At 21.7% G+C, this 19,778-nt stretch overlaps 3 protein-coding genes across 6 annotated transcripts; all 3 read right to left on the reverse strand.

Annotated features, from left to right (window-relative positions):
* Positions 1-1,703: 1,703 nt before the first annotated feature.
* Positions 1,704-7,835, reverse strand: LOC550885 (nicotinate phosphoribosyltransferase). Of its 3 annotated transcripts, XM_003250422.4 has the most exons (11): positions 7,121-7,835; positions 6,442-6,612; positions 6,205-6,331; positions 5,781-5,992; positions 5,193-5,311; positions 4,927-5,120; positions 4,034-4,219; positions 2,901-3,126; positions 2,499-2,819; positions 2,307-2,435; positions 1,704-2,240 (listed from the first exon to the last, which is right to left on the reverse strand). In XM_003250422.4, exons 1-11 carry the CDS (start codon positions 7,191-7,193, stop codon positions 2,163-2,165), a joined length of 1,836 nt encoding a protein of 611 aa, XP_003250470.1. In that variant the 5' UTR covers positions 7,194-7,835; the 3' UTR covers positions 1,704-2,162. The 3 variants fall into 3 exon arrangements, with proteins under 3 accessions (XP_003250470.1, XP_623279.1, XP_006564517.1); XM_623276.6 differs by lacking the exon at positions 4,034-4,219; XM_006564454.3 differs by lacking the exon at positions 7,121-7,835 and having other exon boundaries at positions 5,781-6,119; positions 6,442-6,613.
* A 5,406-nt stretch (positions 7,836-13,241) lies between these two features.
* Positions 13,242-16,812, reverse strand: LOC727285 (zinc finger protein 227). 2 transcript variants are annotated; one of them, XM_026443515.1, is made up of 5 exons: positions 15,534-15,656; positions 14,759-14,995; positions 14,468-14,697; positions 14,028-14,405; positions 13,242-13,966 (listed from the first exon to the last, which is right to left on the reverse strand). In XM_026443515.1, exons 2-5 carry the CDS (start codon positions 14,966-14,968, stop codon positions 13,621-13,623), a joined length of 1,164 nt encoding a protein of 387 aa, XP_026299300.1. In that variant the 5' UTR covers positions 14,969-14,995; positions 15,534-15,656; the 3' UTR covers positions 13,242-13,620. The 2 variants fall into 2 exon arrangements, with proteins under 2 accessions (XP_026299300.1, XP_001122994.2); XM_001122994.5 differs by lacking the exon at positions 15,534-15,656 and adding an exon at positions 16,209-16,812 and having other exon boundaries at positions 13,243-13,966.
* Positions 16,813-18,061: 1,249 nt separating this feature from the next.
* On the reverse strand, positions 18,062-19,695 carry LOC412363 (cilia- and flagella-associated protein 20). The gene is made up of 2 exons (XM_395824.7): positions 18,519-19,695; positions 18,062-18,447 (listed from the first exon to the last, which is right to left on the reverse strand). The coding sequence occupies exons 1-2, from the start codon at positions 18,792-18,794 to the stop codon at positions 18,142-18,144; spliced, it is 582 nt and encodes a 193-aa protein (XP_395824.1). The 5' UTR covers positions 18,795-19,695; the 3' UTR covers positions 18,062-18,141.
* Positions 19,696-19,778: the final 83 nt, after the last annotated feature.

Raw genomic sequence — 19,778 nt, forward strand, 5'->3', positions numbered from 1 at the left:
CTTTTAAGCATGTATCTTGTAACTAGAACTTCAAGCAAGCTTCTTCTATCAATTTTAATGTAAATTCCTTGTTAGTTATTTAATTATTAACAATTAATACATCATATGTAAATTAACGTTACCGACATGCAACGCATTTTTCATTAATTTCACATTATTATATATGTTATTAAAATAATAACAATTATACTATATAATAATGCAATAAATGGACAAATTCTTACAATAATTTATAGAAATTCTTTCATATTTTTTGTTGTATCTTTTATAATACAAGTTTAAATTTAATTAATTTTAATATATGATTAAGATAAAATACGAGTGTCTTCTTTATTCTTTTTAGTATAAATCCATTATTATAATTATATCAATATAATTTTTTCCTTTTCCTGTAAAATGTATAGGAAAAATAAGGAAAAATATTACGATCTTCCCATCATTTTTTTAGTTATTTTTTAAATCTTAGTGGTGAAACAAAATTTTTAATATTTAATGTTTTTTTAATGTTTATTAAAAAATATCAAAAAAAATAGAAAAAGATGTATAATTATAGAATTCAATATAAATTGATTTATTTGTTAAAAAAAGAAATATATATATATATATATATATATATATATATATATATATATATATATATAAATATCTGCAGAAAGAGAAAATAATTAAATTGCATATATTATAAAATATTTTCGAATCATAATTTATTATTTGTAATTTTTTGATTTTAATCATATATAACCTCTTCTATTTCATTGTAAATATTTTATCTAGAAAGATTACCTGTTTTTTTTCTTTTAAATAAAAGATATTATAATGATGTTGTAATATATTTAATGTTAATACAATTTGATTATTTTATTTTTTTATATATTCATAAAATATATTTAATACTTAAATATTGATTTTAAAAACTGTAGAAACTAATACTCAAGAAATATAAAACATTATATTAATTACTTTATAAGATAGAAATGATTAAATGAAATAATTAAATTCTTGATTAAATTTTTTAAGATTAAAAAAAAGAAAAATTTTTATTACATACTTTTTACACATTTATTTTTTACAAAAATTGATTGATATTGATATTTAGATAATATTTTAGATTAATATTTTAGATAATATATATGCGATTAAAAAATAACAAATTTTTATAAAAACTTTTATTTTTTATTGATATATTTACTTTACATGAAATTTAATTTGAAAAGATAGCATATTTAATATGTAAAATAATAAAATTTTTGTATAAATAAAATTAAATTATAAAAATTCTCTTGAATGAAATAGGTAATTTCAAAAATAAAAATTTAATGAAAATTTCGTAATATATTTAATGATTAAAATGTTTTTTTTTTATATTACATATTAAAAAGATTTCTCTTTATATTTTTTTGTACAGTTTTATATATTTTAAAATTTTATATTTTTATTATGCTCAAACTTTGTACATTTTTTTTCAAGAAGAAATCGTCTTTAAATTTTTTCATTGCTTATAAATATATATTGAATTGCTTATATTGAGTAAGTACATACATTTTTATTTTACAAAGTTATTTTTCTCTTTTCAATTTCTTTTATTTTCATTATAAAAAAAATTCGCAACTTTTTTTTAAACTAGAAAATATAGAAAATATTATCAATAAATGATATTAATATAAAAAAAAATTTTAGACATATTAATGAATATTTACACTTAATTTACATTGCCGATTCTATAATTTTTCTTCTATTATATATACATTTAATGTTTTCTATTTACATGTGAAATACTTGTGCATCATTAATTTGTTTATTCATTTTCTACGTTTTTAAAAATCAAAAGTAGCTAAATATGTATGACAGTTATTATATATACTATCACACATTCTATACTTGCTGTATACTTTTATACATTTGTATACATTTTTATATTTATAATCTATACTTTTGCTTCCTACAAACAATTCACCCTATACTTGTAAAACTATATGAATATAAAATAATTTTTACAAGTTATCAAAATACAATTTTTATAAGTTATCAAAATAATGTATATGTACTATTATAGTCAAATACTTGTACAGCTAAAATTTTAAATCTTTGAATAATATGTTGATAGGCTATTTAAATATGATCTTTTTTTGTTACTTTCTTATAATAATGATGTATTTACAGTTTCACGAAAGTTCACCAATGGGTGCGTGTTGTAACCATAAATCATGTATAAAATTATACAAATCATCACTAACAGCAACCTGTATAAATTATTATAATTTTCAATTTTAACGAAATATTTTATAATTCAAAGTATTAAAACTCACTTTATATGGTGTAGGATTTAGATTTCTCTTGTGATCATTTCTAAGTGTTCTTAAAGACTCTTGGACTTTATTTCGTATTTCTTGTAATGTAAGTAAAGGTTGGCATAATTTACCATTTTTCCAATAAACCTAAGTATTTATAGAAAAATATTATAAATTATGATTATAGAAATTTATATTTTATTAATTTACCTTATGTAATGGCTCCACTCGCGTTGGAATAACATAAGCTCTTTTTGATTCTTGAAAAGGATGTCTACAAAGAACTTTATGTTTTACTTGTGGTATTTCTTCTGTTGATCTTTGTAAGAGATCAATTAAAGCACATCCATCTGCTCCATATAATCTAAATGCAACTTTTTTACCAGGTATTGATATTTTACTAACATCATGACTGATTTTTATTCTAGGTTGATCATTAATTTCAACCATTTTATAAACACAACCTAGTGCTGGTTGTCTTTGACATGTTACCAAATGTGTTCCAATTCCAAAACAATCAATCTTATGATTCTATAAAATCAATATTTTTTATAAAAATAAAAAAATTTATAATAAACTGAAATTGTATTTTTTTATATTGTATTTATCTACCTGTTCATTTAAACTTAGAATGGTCTCTTCATTGATGTCATTTGATGCACAGATTGTTAATTTCCCAAACCAAGGTATATTATATTTAATACCAATTCTTTCAAATAAATCTCTGGCGAAATTACTTTGATATGCTAAATCGCCACTGTCGAGTCTTATACCAATTGCTTTATAACCCAAATCATTTAAAGCTAGTGCCACTGCACAAAAGTTTAGAAGACCACTCCTAAGTATAAAATTTACTTATAAATTATACATATAAATTATCATTGTAATATAATAAAAAAATATTATCAATTATGCATGCATTAATATTATCATAGATTCTGAAACATAATGTATATTTGTGTTTATTTTATTATATAAACACAAAACAAAATTATTGTAAAAATCTTTTATAAATTAAAATTTACTATGACATAAATATGAGATATATATTAAAAATATATGTATATATATATATATATATATATATTAAAATTTTTATATAAGGTAAATATGAGATATATATTACATGCAAGTGATTGATATTAATTATGATACAATAAAAAATCAAATAATCTATTAATAGATTTTATTAATATTCCGTTTATATTCTATTAATTTTTTATAATTTACATTTATATATATCTAAATTTTTACAATTAAAATTATCTTATTATTAATAAAATGCGAATCGGTTAATGGTTATTTTTTATATGGCTGAATTGGGAAGGGTGCTATATAAGGTCGTAATACAAAATTCATCAAATTTTTTACAAAATGACTCACGATTTAAAATTTTTTATTATTATTTTATGAAAAAAATAAAAAAAAGATCTATAAATTTGCCCGCTTTACAGAATGATTTTTTTTTTCATAAATTAATAAAATTAATATTAGAATAATTCTATACTTGAAATATAAAATATGTATTATTTTATACTTTTAACTCAAAATTATTATCAAAATTATAAATAATAATATGTAACAAATTTAAAAGTCTAACAAAATAAAGATTAATAAAAATTCTATTAATATATATTATTCATGAATAATATTGAGTAATTATTTGGATTTGATAAAATATGATAAAAAAATGATAAAATATGATGATTTATTCTGCAAAGCAGACAAAATAAATAATATCGTACCTCACATAGAGCTCACCCAATTCGCCTTGACTTAAAAAGCCATTCTTGTGATGTGAAGTTGATTCTGATATAACCGGATCATTTCTGACACCATTTTGGGTATGTTTATTGGACCCATTTATTAGATGTTTATTCTTTACATTTAGGCTGACTATATATGCTTGTCTCTTGGCCGAAGATTCGATGCTATAAACACACTCTTGTTAGGCTATAGTGTGTATATATTTCATGCCTGCTTTGTGAATTTTTCATTAAAATTACACATTCATTTATATACATATCAAATGCAATTAACCATAGTTTTAGTTGAAAATAAAATTAATGATAAATTTCTAATATATTTTTAATATTTTACAACATATTTTATAAAATTTATCACTTAACTCTTATAACAAAGTTTTAAAATTTTTTCAATTATCTTAGGAATACAGGAATAAATAATAGATTTTTTTTATATTTATATTTAGTTCTATATATTTTTACTATGTATTTCTTTCATTACTTCACATCATGCATACTAAAAAAACACAAATTATATATTTAAATTAAATATTGTAAGCTTATAATTAACAATAAGTTCTATAAATAACTAAAAAGTGAAATTAAAAATGCAAAAAACATTAATAATGCTAATATATAGAAATCATACATCTATAAATAAAATTCTGAATATTTATATGTAAATAATCAAATATAAATAAAAATATTAACAAAATATATATGTGTATATATATATATATATATATATATATGTATATATATATATATATATATATATATGTATATATATGATATTAAAATATATCTACTTCTACATATAAAATACAAAAAAAGTATCAAATATAAAAAAGCAAAATAAAAGAAAATAATTAATAATAAGCAAAATATCCTACCTTTCCACATCATATGTGTCTACAAGAGCAAGAAATCGTTGTGGAAAAGCAATAGCATAACTAATTAAAGCAGCTAATTCTCCATTAGAAGCCTCAGAAACTAGTGCTCCTATATCAGCTGCAATAGAATTTCGATGCTTGTAGGCTAATTCTAAAAGATCATAAACTTTTCCTGTTTCTTTATGTGCCAAAGTCTGAAAAGATTATAAAGATTAAAGCGAAATAAAACTTTACTCAATTGAAATAAAATAAAAATATTAACTTACTTTTTCTCGTAAATCATCCAAAGTAATAAAAGATGTTATGTATGAATGTGCATGTGTTCCACCTACAGGAATATTATAAAGTTTTCCTGCTAAAACATTACTTGTACCATCAAAACCACCTAAAAAATAAATAATTTTTTGAAATATATTTAAAATTAAAAATTTTTTTTATTATAATTAATATAAACTAAAAAAAAAAAGAACTTTTATATATTTATTATTATTTATTACTTTATTTACTTCAATTTTATTATACCTAAAAATGTGTATTTTAATATGATTTTTTCTAAAATTATGAAACATAACTATATGTATATATACAGATATATCTAAACTATTTTAAATTATTTCTTATTAAGGTGGTACAAACTATTACCAAATGGTGCTTTATTGATTTTGATAAGAAATTGTAAAATGAAATGATGTTGAAGAAAAAATAATATTTTTTAATATAATGAAAAATATAATAAAAATAATATGATGTATTAAATTAATGCATAATATGTTAAATGAGACTTAAAAAAATATAGAATGAAATTGAGATTTAAAAAAAAATAAAAAGAAAATAAAAATACACAAAATATTTACCAATATAGCTATATTTAGAAGCGCTTAAACCACCATCAGGACCCTGAGCTCTTCGAAGACCAAATTCTAGCAATGTTATATTTTTCCCAGCAGCCATGCGAAATCTGGCTGCATTAGTTGCCATTAAACTCGCATAGTTAACTAATGTTAACAATGTTGTTTCCAAAAGTTGTACCATTATTAATGGACCTTCTACTCTTAGTAATGGTATTCTGCATAACATATCAATTTGTATTGAGGTTTTAACTTATTAAGATTTCGTGTTTCATCAAATATGTAATGTTGATAAGCATTCGAACATTAACTCTAACTGCTGTCTTAAGAGCAAGAAAAAGTTTCCTAAATGATGACAATGATGATGATGATTAACATAACTGAATATTATCTGCATGATACATGCAATTTCTAAACAATTTGTACTAACCTTGGGAAAACAACTGAACCTTCTTCTACAGCATATATTGTTACATCTTTTGGTGTTAAGTCTTTCAAATATTCAAAAAATCTTTCATCAATTGATGATGGCATTGTTGATTTTAAGTATTTTATATCTGTATAATTTAATATTTTAATTGAAATTTTAAAATATAAAAAATTTTTTATATTTATGAATTTAAATTATTATATTATACTAATATAATATTTCAAAATAAATACATACCACTTGAGGAATAATGAAATTTTTCTAAAAATTTAATACATTCTTCTAAACCAGCAAAAATTGTAAATTCTCCTTGAAAAGGATTTTTACGAAAGAATAAATCAAATACAGCATAATCATTCATCTTTTCACTTTTCCAATAAGCATATGCCATTGTAATTTGGTATAAATCTAAAATTATAAAATCAATGTAAATATATATTATTTCATATATTATTTACATATAAATAATGTTTTAATAAATTTATATAATTATAGATTATTTCAATGTACAATAATATGTACAATAAATAAACATTAATTGTAATTACAAGTTTATTGAAATTATTAATTTTTTTGAAATATAATATAATATAATTTTATGCAAAATAATTCTATTTAGAAATAGTATTTTTAAAAATTAAAATTATTATATTAAAATTAAATAAAGAATATAGAAAAATAAAGATTAAATTATAACTTATTAAATAAAATATAATAAAAATTAAAAAATTTTCCTATAAATTATTGTATACAATTCATGTGGATTATATTTTACAATACCACGTGTTACATCATTACTTATATATAACATCTATTGAGTAAATAATAAAATAATGTGACCGCGCGTATTTTGAGGTTACTTTCTTCATTGTTTTTACAATGATATGGATTGTAAAGAAATTCACATTGTAAATACCTGTTAAGAGTGGTTGCACAACACAATTTTGACGCTTATTTTGACACCATAATTTATTCTCGTTATCTGACATTTTTTTTTTAAATTTTTGCAGTCTGACTTAAAATATTGTAATTGAAAAAAAAAAGAAAAGATAATTATAGGATAGTTTTTCCCTCAATAATACTGAATGCTCACTGAACGACAATCGGTCAAGCGTTGTTACCGACGAACTAACATATTTCGACAGTGAACTTCGTATTATACACTCTGTATATTCTCAGAATCGATAAGAACGTTTGAAGGACGTTACGAACGACGCAACTTGTATTTCGCCATTTCCACCAATAGAAAAAGCTCTTCTTAAGAAATTACTAGGTATTGGATTGTCACATTAGTTTAAGCACATAAACACATAGAAAACGTTATAAATTTATTCTACGCCATGATTGAATCTTTTCTGTTTTTTTCCTTCATTCTCTCTTCACTGTATGCATTACAATTACATCAATTTGTTTATTAAAGATTCAAACGAAGGAAGATCATCTTAGAGAAAGAACAAGTATGCAAAAATGAAACATCATTTATAAAACTTTATTTAATTGAATTTAAAAGTATCATATCTATGTCATGATTATTAATTAATAATTAGCTATTAAAGATATGTAATACTATAGGATGAATTATAAGAGTATTTGCCCAGTCTGACTTAACCGCTTTTCAATACTACTGAATACTACTAAAGTCAAGCATAGCAAGATACAGAACTTGTTAAATACTAAATTAATATTTTATCTATATTAAATCATTTTTAAATTCGTTATATTTTCGGTAATATAATATTCTTATAAATATAAGAGATACCAAGTTATGTAATTAAGAAGTATAACATTTTTATTCAATAATAATGCTATGTAATAACAAAAATTACTATATTATCATTATTAATAATAATCATACATTATTACATTAATTATCAATTAATTATACTTATTTTTATTTTTTATTTTTCATTTGCGAAAATAAATCACTATAAACATAATTTATTTTAAAAATATTCTCTCATTTAAAAGAAAATAAATACATGTTGATTAATATCAATACTTAATTCATAAGTTTGAATTATTATTTTGATTTCTCTTATTTGCTGAACTAGATAAAATTATAAAACTAATTGCATCGTTTTTAGAAGTAGAGAAAGAAGGAAGATACAATTATCTTTTTTTTTTTTTATTATCAATTTGTTCTTTTTGCACTATCTTATTATTTCAAAGATAAAATCGCATTACTATGTCACGGAAAGTATAATTATAGAACGAGACTCATGGCAATTGGGGAATCCTTCGATTAAACACATATCGTTAGGGGCAACATGTTCGTATACAATGACCTTGTTGTAATTGTACAGCATTGCAGTTCATTCTTTGACGGAAAACTTTTTTTTTTAAATATCGAAAATTAATATGTAAGTTTGAAACGTTTTGATTGTACATAATTTTATATATATTATGATATAATTTAAATTTTTTTTTTCGTATCCGTTAATTTAACTTCCATTAGATCAACATGGAAGTTAATACAATATGATATTTATCATTTATTTCTCCAATACTAATTTTCTTAAATTAAATTCATAAACTATTTCCCGATATTAATCAAATAAATATTTATAAAATAACGAATATTAAATTAATATATTCTATTTTTTCAAACGTGTTATGATCTATTTTATTTAGAACAAATTTTTTTCAATAGAAATCATGTTAAATAATTATTGATTAATTTTTTTACAAAAATCTTACAAAAATTGTGATCTATAAATTAAATTTTCATAAGATAAAAGATTATTAAAGTAATGTTAATTGATAATTTATTATATAAACTAATTGTATTCTATCGATTTGAATAATTTCGATATATATAATAAACATTATGATAAAAAAAAATGATAAATGATGTTATGATAAATGGCGCAATTACAGAAAAGAAAAAATTTTGTAATATTTTTATAGTATTAAAAATTTTTTATTACATATAAATATTTATGTAGAATCGAACAAGCAGAAAACTTTTTCAATGACTTGTATACATGATGATATTTATAATCAGAGTTATTCATTTTTTCTATCTTGATTTAGAAATGAAAATAGTAAACAAATTTGAAGTAAACAACTTTAACATATTTAACTCATGTTAACACGATTTGCATAAGCCATAGATAGTTTAATTAGATAGTTTAATTAAGATAGTTTAATTATTGTTATTAATATAAATTGTATTTAATATAAATTTTATTGATACTAAATCTAATTATTCTCTTTTTATCATTGTGTACATTTTATATTTACATCTTTTTAATTATTTTAATCCTTGAAATAATTTTCTATTTAAATTGAAAATCAAGAAATAAATTTGAAATAATTTTTAAAATAATTTAAAATAATTTTTTTTCAAATAATTTTAATTTAAAATTGAAACTAAGTTCTAGACTTTCGGTATGATTAAAACGAATTTGAAAGAAAAATTAATAACAATATTATTATATATATTATATATATATTATACATAAATACTTTTGTTATATTATGTGTATTATATGTTGTAATTCTTTTTATCATTTCATATATGTGTATCAAATTCAAATTATATTTGGTAGCCATATAAATATGTATTATAAAATTATATATTTATCTGAAAAATATAAAACACCAGTTAATTGAAGATTCCTGAGATAATTTCAAGTAATATTTTTCTTTATAAAAATTTTTGTTATGCTTTGTTGAAAAATTAATCAAGCCACGACGATAGTATTGGGTAATGCCGCTAATCAAGTACGAATAAGTTCAAATAAAATGTCAAAAAATATACATATATAATATTTTTTATGTATATTTTTATGTATATTTTTATATTATGTTTGAATATAACAAATATTTTTTCAAAAAATTACATTGAATTGTTTTCAATATTATTCAAGAACAATGAATAAAACAATGAAAAAATAATTATTATTCGTATAGGATTCTTTCCATCCTTTACTATTCTTTTCTTTCTTTCTTCATTTATCATTCTTCTCTTTCTCTCTTTCTTTATCACTTTTTTTCTCTCCCTTTTTTATTATTTTTCTTTTCCTCTTTATTATCCTTTCTTTTTTCTTACTTTTTATTATCCTCCGATTCTTCTTCTTTTTTTATTATTCTCTTCTGTCTTATTTTTTTATCATCTTTTTCTTTTTTCTTTCTTTTATCATTTTTTTTTTTCGTTTATCATTTCTTCCCTTCTTTATTTTTTTTCTCCCATCCTTTATTATTCTCTTCTTCCCCTCCTCCTTTTTCCCCTCTTGTATATAGTTGCCTCTTCTATTAGTTGGCTATTCTATACATTCCGGAATATTCTTATGATAACATAGTTATTTTTCTGAAATAAGTGATATCTCTAGACAGTATGATTAATGATTGTTAATCATATGCAACAATCTTTTGTTATCATGAACTACTACAGAAACAAAAAGATATATATGCAAATCATTTAATATCTAAACTAATCTAAAGTATTTGGTAAAAATGAAATACGAAAATAATACATGTAAAAATTAATAATATGTTTTAATATAATTAATTTTATACAAATTTTAATTTTTTTTATTATAATTGCAAAGCTTTAATTTATTCAGGAAAAAAGTATTCAGGAAAGTATATTTAACATAATTTAAAAAAAAAAGTTATATTTATTATATAGTATATATAAAGTTATATAGTATTATTACATTTTTATGATTTTTTATTAATTGATAAAATAAAAAAACATGAGAAATATAAAATGAAAATAATAAATGACATTAATAAAATATGTAAAAAAATTATTAAATCAACTTTTTATACAATCATTTTATTAAGTGTCACAATTGATATTATCGATAATTCATACTTCGAATCTACATATAATTATCCAGTATTTGTCTGCTGAAATACACTACATTAGTTTACTGCGTTACTGGCACTTCTGAGATACTGTTTTAATCGCTAATTTAAACGCTAGTCGTCTTTGTAGACTTTAAAAAAATACTCAATTTTTGACCTATGGCAAGAGCTGAGCAAATTGACTTAAAAATATTTTATTATTAATTAATAAAAATTCAAAAATATTGATTAACATAATAATAAATATAAACTAATGCACCGTCAATAACTATAACATTTTTCAGGTGCAATATATTTGGCAGTATTAGGACTAGAATAAAATTGAGGAAGAAAATAGATAATTTGCTCATCTCTGCTTAGAACTAGATGTAAAAATTGAGCTATGAGAGCGAGATCGTGAGCGATTCACTTTCGTTTTTTCTTTTCTTATCAAAAATTGATTATTTTCGCAAATACATAATTATCGAATAATCTTAATCAATTACTACATAACTGACAAGCAAAAATTTAATTGCAAAATATATGATTATATCTCTAAGCAAGGGTGGCTATCGCAGCTTTCGCGTTATTAAATATATATTATAAAATATTTTATTAAAATGTTTATCTTGAGAGTATTATTTGATTTAAGAAATATCTATTTTTGAAATTAAAAAAACATAAAAAGATAAAAAATATTATAATATTTCTTAAATTATTATAAATTCAATATATTAATCGTAATATAATTCCCATTTTTCTTTGGTCCATTTCACTTTCGTTAATGCGAAAACTCAACCACCCTACTATGCTAATATAGCAACGCGGTTACACACGGTTTTTTTTGTTCATAAGTACTACTTGTTACTTATATAAACATCATACATTTTTTGTAGCTATTCATTCGAACATATCGAACATCCCATTTTTTGCACTATCTAATATGTGTGCGATGTATACGATATGAAAGCAGAGGCTATGATCCTCTACATTTACATTTTTTCTTCTCTAAAAATTCTTATCTAAAGTTTCCTAGAAGCTACTCAGACTTTAGTTAATACTTTTTTTTTAATCGTATATCTGTTTAAAAGAATAACATTGTGATCGTTTTTAACATTGGCTACAGCCTCTACATTATTTATTATATTTAATACTGCATTTTGAATAAACTAGTCTCATTTTTCGTCACATACAGTCATTGATATCATATACTAATTCCTTATATTTATGCTTTATTCTAATTTGACACAGAATTTCGTATACAGTCTTAACGTTACTTAATGATGATGTTCATATATTGTGCTAAAAATATGGTTTGAACTACAAAATTTCCTATTTTTTTTCTTTCGAAGAATGCTTTCTTTTCTTTTTTTTTCTTTTTTTCTTCTTTGGTCATTTTTTTATCATTTCGTCGTAAATATAAATACTTTATCAAATATTGTTAAATAGCTCTTTATATGGACAAAATAACGTATTTTTTAAAACATTTATCACCATTCAAATCCATTTACATTATTTATTATGAAATGAAATTGTTTAGGTGACATAACAAACATAAATATCAAATAATTTCAATATTTAATGTTTTGTACCTTTTGTCTTTTGAAAATATACTAAATACATATTGTTTAAAAATATCACATATAATATACAGAGTACCCGTTTAAGGATTCAAAAAATATTATAAATTCCTTACTTTAAATATAAAAAAAATTATATTTCGCCAAAGACTAAATTTTAAGCGTACGCAAATAAGTAATTGTGTTACTATTTTATTTTATATCTACAATGTAAATAGTACTTAACCCATCGATATGATTGAATTTTCTAATATATCGCCGATTTATAAAAAATCACAGTTGTCTTATACTTTAATTCTTTTCTACTAGTTATTTTTTTACGCAAATTATAAGAAATATATTTTAATTCTAATTTTAAAGCTTAAAATTTTATTGTATTCATTACCGATGGGCCAATTATATTAATATTAATTGAAAATTATTCGAATAATACTATATCTTGATTGAATAATATTTTCGATTTTTGTTAACAATATGATCGCATAAAATAAAATTTTCAAGTGTCACTGTATTATTATAAAATTGTTTTTAAGAAATATTAACAAGATCTAAATATAATTTCTATTCTTAAAGATGAAGAAAAAAATGTATATAAGTTAAATACAGATAAACGAGTAAAAAATACAAATTTCTTATTTTGACTAGAGAGTTTAAAACCTATTATTATAATTACTTGTACTATATATGATTCAATAAATAATAATTACTAAATTGCACATAATTGCATTTATCAACAATGGAAGTATATCAAGTTCAATAACATTCATAATAGATAAAAAATTAAAAAAAATATATATTTGTTTCTATTTTTATAAAGAAGATCTAGTTATATCAGAACAAACAACTAAGTGCTTGTTAATAACAATAAGTATCTAGTACTAAGTTCAAATGATTCAATTAAAGTATAGAAAATTTCCGTTGCATTAGCACCATTAATATTCAAAATTAGAGTTTTTCTTTTTTTCATTATAATAGCTAATATGTGAATATTATAAATTATTATATTTTTCTAAAACCATTCTTCATATTGATTACCCATGGTTCATCTCATTAAATCTGCTGCTCTTTGTCTGTCTCGATGTACTTCTCGAGGATGCATTCTTTTACGATGTGAGAAACAGTTTCCAGAACTTGCAAAAGCTTTTGGACAGTATGGACATTGATAAGGCCTTGCACCTGTATGTTGATTTATGTGAAATTTTAAATCTTGATTTCTTTTAAAAGTTTTATCACAAAGAGGGCAGGCGTGCGGCCTTAAATCCGAATGCGTTATACTATGAGCTCTTAATGTAGAATTTGTTGGATAAACTCTTCCACATACATTACATGGAAATTGTATTCCACCATGATACTCTTTGTGTCTGAATAAATTTGACTGTGTTTTAAAACTAAAATAAGAATAATTTTATTAGTAGTTATTTTATTAGATATTTAATTGATGATACTTACATTCTACCACATATGTCACAACCATATTTTCCTTTAGGCCGATGAGTTTCCAAATGTACTTTTAAATTACCCTTAGTAGAAATTTTTTTACTACAAATTGGACAGACAAAATTACCAGATGAATTGTTGTCAGTATTCGTATGAAGCACACCATTAGTAGAATATACTTGTTGTGATCTTAAAATAGGCTTTCCATCAAGTCGTTTATCTTTAGGCAAATGAGACCATAAATGATTTTGTAAACCAATTTGAGATATAAAAGATCGAGCACATATTGTACATTCATGAGGTTTCATTACATCTGAAATATGTTCTTCAGTATCTTCTTGTGATTTATCATTATTCTCTTCTTCTTTTTCTTTTTTTATTTCATCAGTTCTATGAGAAATAAATGAAATTTAACATACATATTAAAAAAGTATAAAAATTAATATTCTTACTTATTTGTTAATGGTAATGGTTCTGGAATATTCATTCTTGTTATTATTTCTTCTGTATCAGATGCTTCTGAAGTTTCTGATGCTGAATGTTCCATACCATATTGTAAAAATAACATTGGATCTACTTTGACTTCCATTTCCTCCATACTTGGAGTATGACATATATTATCTTGTGTTATGAATTCTGATGGTCCCAATGGTTCACCTTCAGCTAAAATTTCTATTGCTCCCTAAAAAAAATATATGTTAAATTTTTCAATTAATTTAAGATATAATGATTATAATATATACTTTGGTTAATATTGTATGTAATAATCCTCGATCCTCTATCCTTCTTGTTGTATTTTGCATATCTTTAATACTTTCTCTTTCCATATCTTGTGTATTTGTATTATCAATATTATTATATAATTGTATTTTTAACTTCTCCTGTGTCCTATATGCCATCATAGCAAAACGATGAATGCTCTCTAATCTTTTAATACAAGTAACACATACCATCTTTGATAATTTATCTTCAGAGGATACCTGTAAAGAATATTAAAAGAATTAAGAAACTCAAAATAGATAAAATATAAAAATTTTTTATAAAAAAAATTAAAAATTAATAGAAATATTAAAAATTATTGGAATATAATAAGAAAAAATTAATATTTAACAAATATTAAATAATATTAAAATTAATATTTGACAATAAAATATTTATCATAAAAAATATTAAAAATATAAAAAATTATTTTTATAAAAATTTTTTTAAAAAATTATAAATATTTATAAATGTTTTATAAAATTAATATATTTTATTTATTTTATTGTTATTTTGTTATTATTTTTATTTTATTATTTATTTATATTATTATTATTATAAAATAATTTTTTATATATATAATTTTTTATATACATTTTAATTTTTTACATTTTTTTTATAGAATCTTTTTAATAAATAAACAATAACCTTAATTATGTATTAATTAATCTTATTAAATTTATTTAAATTATATAAAAATATTTCCTAATATTTTAATTATATTAAATGTTTTAAATATAACTTTAAAAAAAAGTTTACTTATTATTTCTGATTTATCTTGTGTACAGAATTATATTTATAGATGCGCTAGTTACATAGTACATATAGCATACTTATTGTAATCAATAAAATGCTAATTTTTAACACTTCTGTATTCTCATCAAAATGGATTCTTCCATCTTCTATTTATGGAACAGAATTTGATTATTCTGAATAAAATATATACGTATAAAAATTAACATAATTAATTTTTATATTAATTTATATAAATAATAATATAAAACATATTTTTTGTTTAAAATTCTTTTTTTAAATTCTAATAATTTAATAACTAATTTTTTTATTAATTAATGATTCTATTAATTATCATTAATAAATAATTATCATTAATAAATAATTTATATATAATAAATATATGCAATCTTTTTAATGTCCTATTTGTTGAAAAAAATCATATTTATGAATTTAGATTGATGCATATTATTATATTTTAAAATTTTACAACAATTCTCAAATTTTAAAAATAAATATACATTTCATCATATATATAGAAAAAAAAAATATAGAAAAGATTGAGCGCGAAATATCGCTAATAGAATACTAGTAGTTTTTGAAAAAAAAATACGTATAAGTTAGTTATATACATTATGAATATATGTATGTGCGCATACAGCAACATTCGCGCTTATTCACATGGAGCAGAGAAAGACTTACCAAGATGTACAGATATTTTCGTATTTTGGTTTGCAAGTAGTGCCGTCTACCATCCTCTGCGAAAATGTGAACCCCATCGTTTCTTGGTATATCACTAGCACAAATTCGGCAGTGGATCTCGTCCTCCCGATCGCGCTCAAAATCGCGACCCGCCGTACCCATTTCAAAAAGAAAGAAAAAAAATGACAAGATATCACCACGCTAAAAAAATGTTCTTGTTATTTAATATTTTTCCTTTCACTATTTATATGTATAAACACATTTTAAAAAATAATTTATGTTAAATGATTCACGCGGCTTTGTTTCACAATCTTAAATTCATTGCTTATTATTATTTTCCCTCCCTTTTGATATCTTTTAACACCTTGATGAAAAATGACAGAAACGTTCGATATAAAACTTTCAGCAATGCATCTTTATGAATGTACCAACGTGTCTGAGAGAGTTGATTATTCTAACGATTTTTTTTACTTATGAGTCTCCCGGATTGGGTGAGATTACTTCAGCACAACGTTAACGCTTTAAAAACGACGTCGGCGCCGGGCGTCGGCGTCTCTCCCGAAACGAGTGCTCAATACAAAATATATAATAGCATTCGTCGATTTGAAAAACATATGTATATAACCAATTGTTTTATTTATGGATTCCGGTTATATCAAACAATATTATTATTAATAAATTATTATGTCTTTTATTATAATTCATTTGTTATTTGTACAAGAATTGAAGATTTTATATGAAATCTATAGATTTGTACTTATAAAATATTATCCTTTGCTAGAAATAAAGAATAAAATGTATCAGCGCGGTACTCTTAATTGGTCCGCCATCTTCTTTCATTCATTTCTTTATATTTTTTATTTTCTTCGTAAATGATTTGTCAGAGTTGTATTATACTATACATCATTATTGAATCATACATTTTTTTTTACTGAAAATAGATCTCGATCGATACATTTGTTGGAAGTCACATTGCACCAATAAATTTTGTAGCAATTTTTCCAAATTTTCCCGCCATTTTTCTGACTATGTATTACTACGCCTGTAGTGGGAGAGTGAATGTAGACGTTTTTGTCGCAACGAAAAATAGTTCCAAGTACTTGCGAACGAACAGCCTCCCCCTTGGATATGTTACGTCCCCATTTAAAAAAATCAATACTTAATAATTAGCAATTAATACACTTTCCAAGTATATACGACTGCTATCTTGTTTTCTGCAGTTTCTAATGTACGTATATGTTTTCTTGTTACGTAATGTTTAATCTTTCATATTAACGTGTAAATTATATAGTTTTTTTAAAATTGCTAAAAAAATATTGTAATATTTTTATAATTATGTTTCATTATAAATAAAGAAAATATTGTTTTTAATTTACATAGCAAAGTTTGAAATTTAAATACCTGAATAGTTATATTTTTAAGATTAGTAAATGAACGTAGGTTTTCGAAAATAAGAAGTTATCTCTATAAATTTGTATTTTTTTTTAATACAAAATAAATTTGATTTTATACAAAAAGATACAAGTAATTAATCAATTCATTTATACTTTTTATTAAATGAAAAATACAATTAAAGTAATTAATTAGATATAAATTTTATACATAGATTTTTTATGCATAAATTATGTCAATTTTTAAATAAACTTTATTTTTAATATAATTTGCATTATAATATCTAACAGAAATATGCGTAAAAAATAAAGTATATGTAATGAAATATATATCATTCTTACAATGTTATTAACTATTAATATAGAACATATATATATATATATATATATAGTAATTTGTTAATATACTAAGTACATGTTTAATAAATAAGTATTAACTGTAAATGAAAATCACAAAATTGATTAATTTATAAATATTTATAGTTTATTCTTGTCTTTTCTTAAACATTTTTCTGTAAAGTGTTAAAAAATTAGAACTAACATTAACATTTTGCCTTATTCTGAATTGGCAAAAATAATTTAAATTCTGCTGGCAATTCATCTTCTGAATATAGTCTATCAGAAAAGTATACTCTTCGTATTCTACAGTTTGCATGGATTTGAACCCTTAATGTTTCCACATAATTTGTTCCATATGCACGTCTAGTAAAATCAGCTAAATTAAATTGAATCTGATTCCATCCATCATCTAATCTCATTGGCATTGTACAAATAAATGGCTTTACTCTAGTTGTAGATTGATAATTACTAGCACGAAATCTACGGCGTACATTCTTGTCATCAATTACCTAAAATCAAATATTTATGATTATTTGAAATCTAATATATTTTGTTATAAAATAATTAAATATTTTCTTACCTGAACTTCAAATGTAAAATATTTTTTTAAATTCTTAATTATCATCACTAGAAATGGTAATTTTATACCTAATGTTTTTCTAGGATCTGCTGGACATGTTATATATGTAGTACTGACATTACTACCCAATATTTCCAGTACTAAACTTTGTATATCATTATCCGTAATTCGTTTTATATGCCCGTTTCTTACTTTTTTGTCCCAAATTTGTAATGGCTTGCTACCAATACTATACAAAATTGATAAAAATCCACTTTGAAAAGTGTTTTTAAACATGTTCACTTGCTTATTTCTTCGTCAGTTTTTACAAAAATTTTTTCAGTTATTTTTCTTTATAAAAAACATGCGTTTAGAGAATTCAAAGAATTTTATGCTTTCGTTTTATCTACAACTTAACCTTTCATTTTATGATGTGAATTTCACTAAGAAGTTACATGATTTAAATGATTTTATTTTTGAAGTAATAAATCTTACATAACACTCAACATCATTCAGTTAACAAAAGCATTTGTAGTTTATATCGACATGTTTTTTGAGAAATTTTATTTGCTAAATAACTTTAGCGATAAACATAACCTATAACATTTGTGTTTGATCAATGTTGCTGTTAGATTTACAGCGACATCGGAAATCAATCGATTATCTCGAATGTATCGATTTCAGTCGTTCGAGATATTAAAAAAGATTAAAATATTAAAATATAATTTGCGATTATTTAAAAAACTGAATATAATACATTTTAACATTTTTACAATCGTTTATTGATGTCAAATACAAACCGATAAAGTTTAAATAAGCAGTAAATATCTACGTATTAAACAATCATTTTAAAACAGATATAACGATTTTTCGCCATAAAAAACTTTATCAGTGTAAAATCTGTACTGTCATAATTTTATTGTATTTCTTAATTTTTTCATCCGATCGCACTTTTTTTTTGATTAATATTATTCAAAATTATATTTTATGACTATATTCTCTTGAGGAATGAATAAGAGAAACAAAGTGACTAATTTATTATTAAGCACAACTTTCATTTCTATACCACAACATTAAAAACAATAATCGTATGATTATGATTTCTTCTTCCATTATTAGAAAAGCATGTTCTAATTACTTCTTTAACATAAACATTACAATATCATAAGGTAAATTAATGTGTTGTTTCAATTATTTTTTATAGAAATTTTTTAATGAATTATACGCATTTTTTGTTTTGAAATTTATTTTTTTAACTATTGGTACACGATTCAAACAAAC

The sequence above is a fragment of the Apis mellifera genome, linkage group LG10 (genome assembly GCF_003254395.2).
Source record: "Apis mellifera strain DH4 linkage group LG10, Amel_HAv3.1, whole genome shotgun sequence".
Lineage (NCBI taxonomy): Eukaryota > Metazoa > Arthropoda > Insecta > Hymenoptera > Apidae > Apis > Apis mellifera.

Excerpts from the sequence above, each read along its gene's own strand:
- LOC412363 (XM_395824.7), bottom strand. The coding sequence starts at position 18,794 with ATGTTTAAAAACACTTTTCAAAGTGGATTTTTATCAATTTTGTATAGT. Across the intron at positions 18,448-18,518 it reads ATTTTACATTTGAAGTTCAG|GTAATTGATGACAAGAATGT; the intron begins GTAAGAAAATAT and ends ATTTGATTTTAG.
- LOC727285 (XM_001122994.5), bottom strand. The coding sequence starts at position 16,370 with ATGGGTACGGCGGGTCGCGATTTTGAGCGCGATCGGGAGGACGAGATC. Across the intron at positions 14,698-14,758 it reads TACATACAATATTAACCAAA|GGAGCAATAGAAATTTTAGC; the intron begins GTATATATTATA and ends TATTTTTTTTAG. Across the intron at positions 13,967-14,027 it reads TGTGACATATGTGGTAGAAT|TTTTAAAACACAGTCAAATT; the intron begins GTAAGTATCATC and ends TTCTTATTTTAG.
- LOC550885 (XM_003250422.4), bottom strand. The coding sequence starts at position 7,193 with ATGTCAGATAACGAGAATAAATTATGGTGTCAAAATAAGCGTCAAAAT. Across the intron at positions 6,613-7,120 it reads TGTGCAACCACTCTTAACAG|ATTTATACCAAATTACAATG; the intron begins GTATTTACAATG and ends TTATAATTTTAG. Across the intron at positions 2,436-2,498 it reads GAGTGGAGCCATTACATAAG|GTTTATTGGAAAAATGGTAA; the intron begins GTAAATTAATAA and ends ATAAATACTTAG.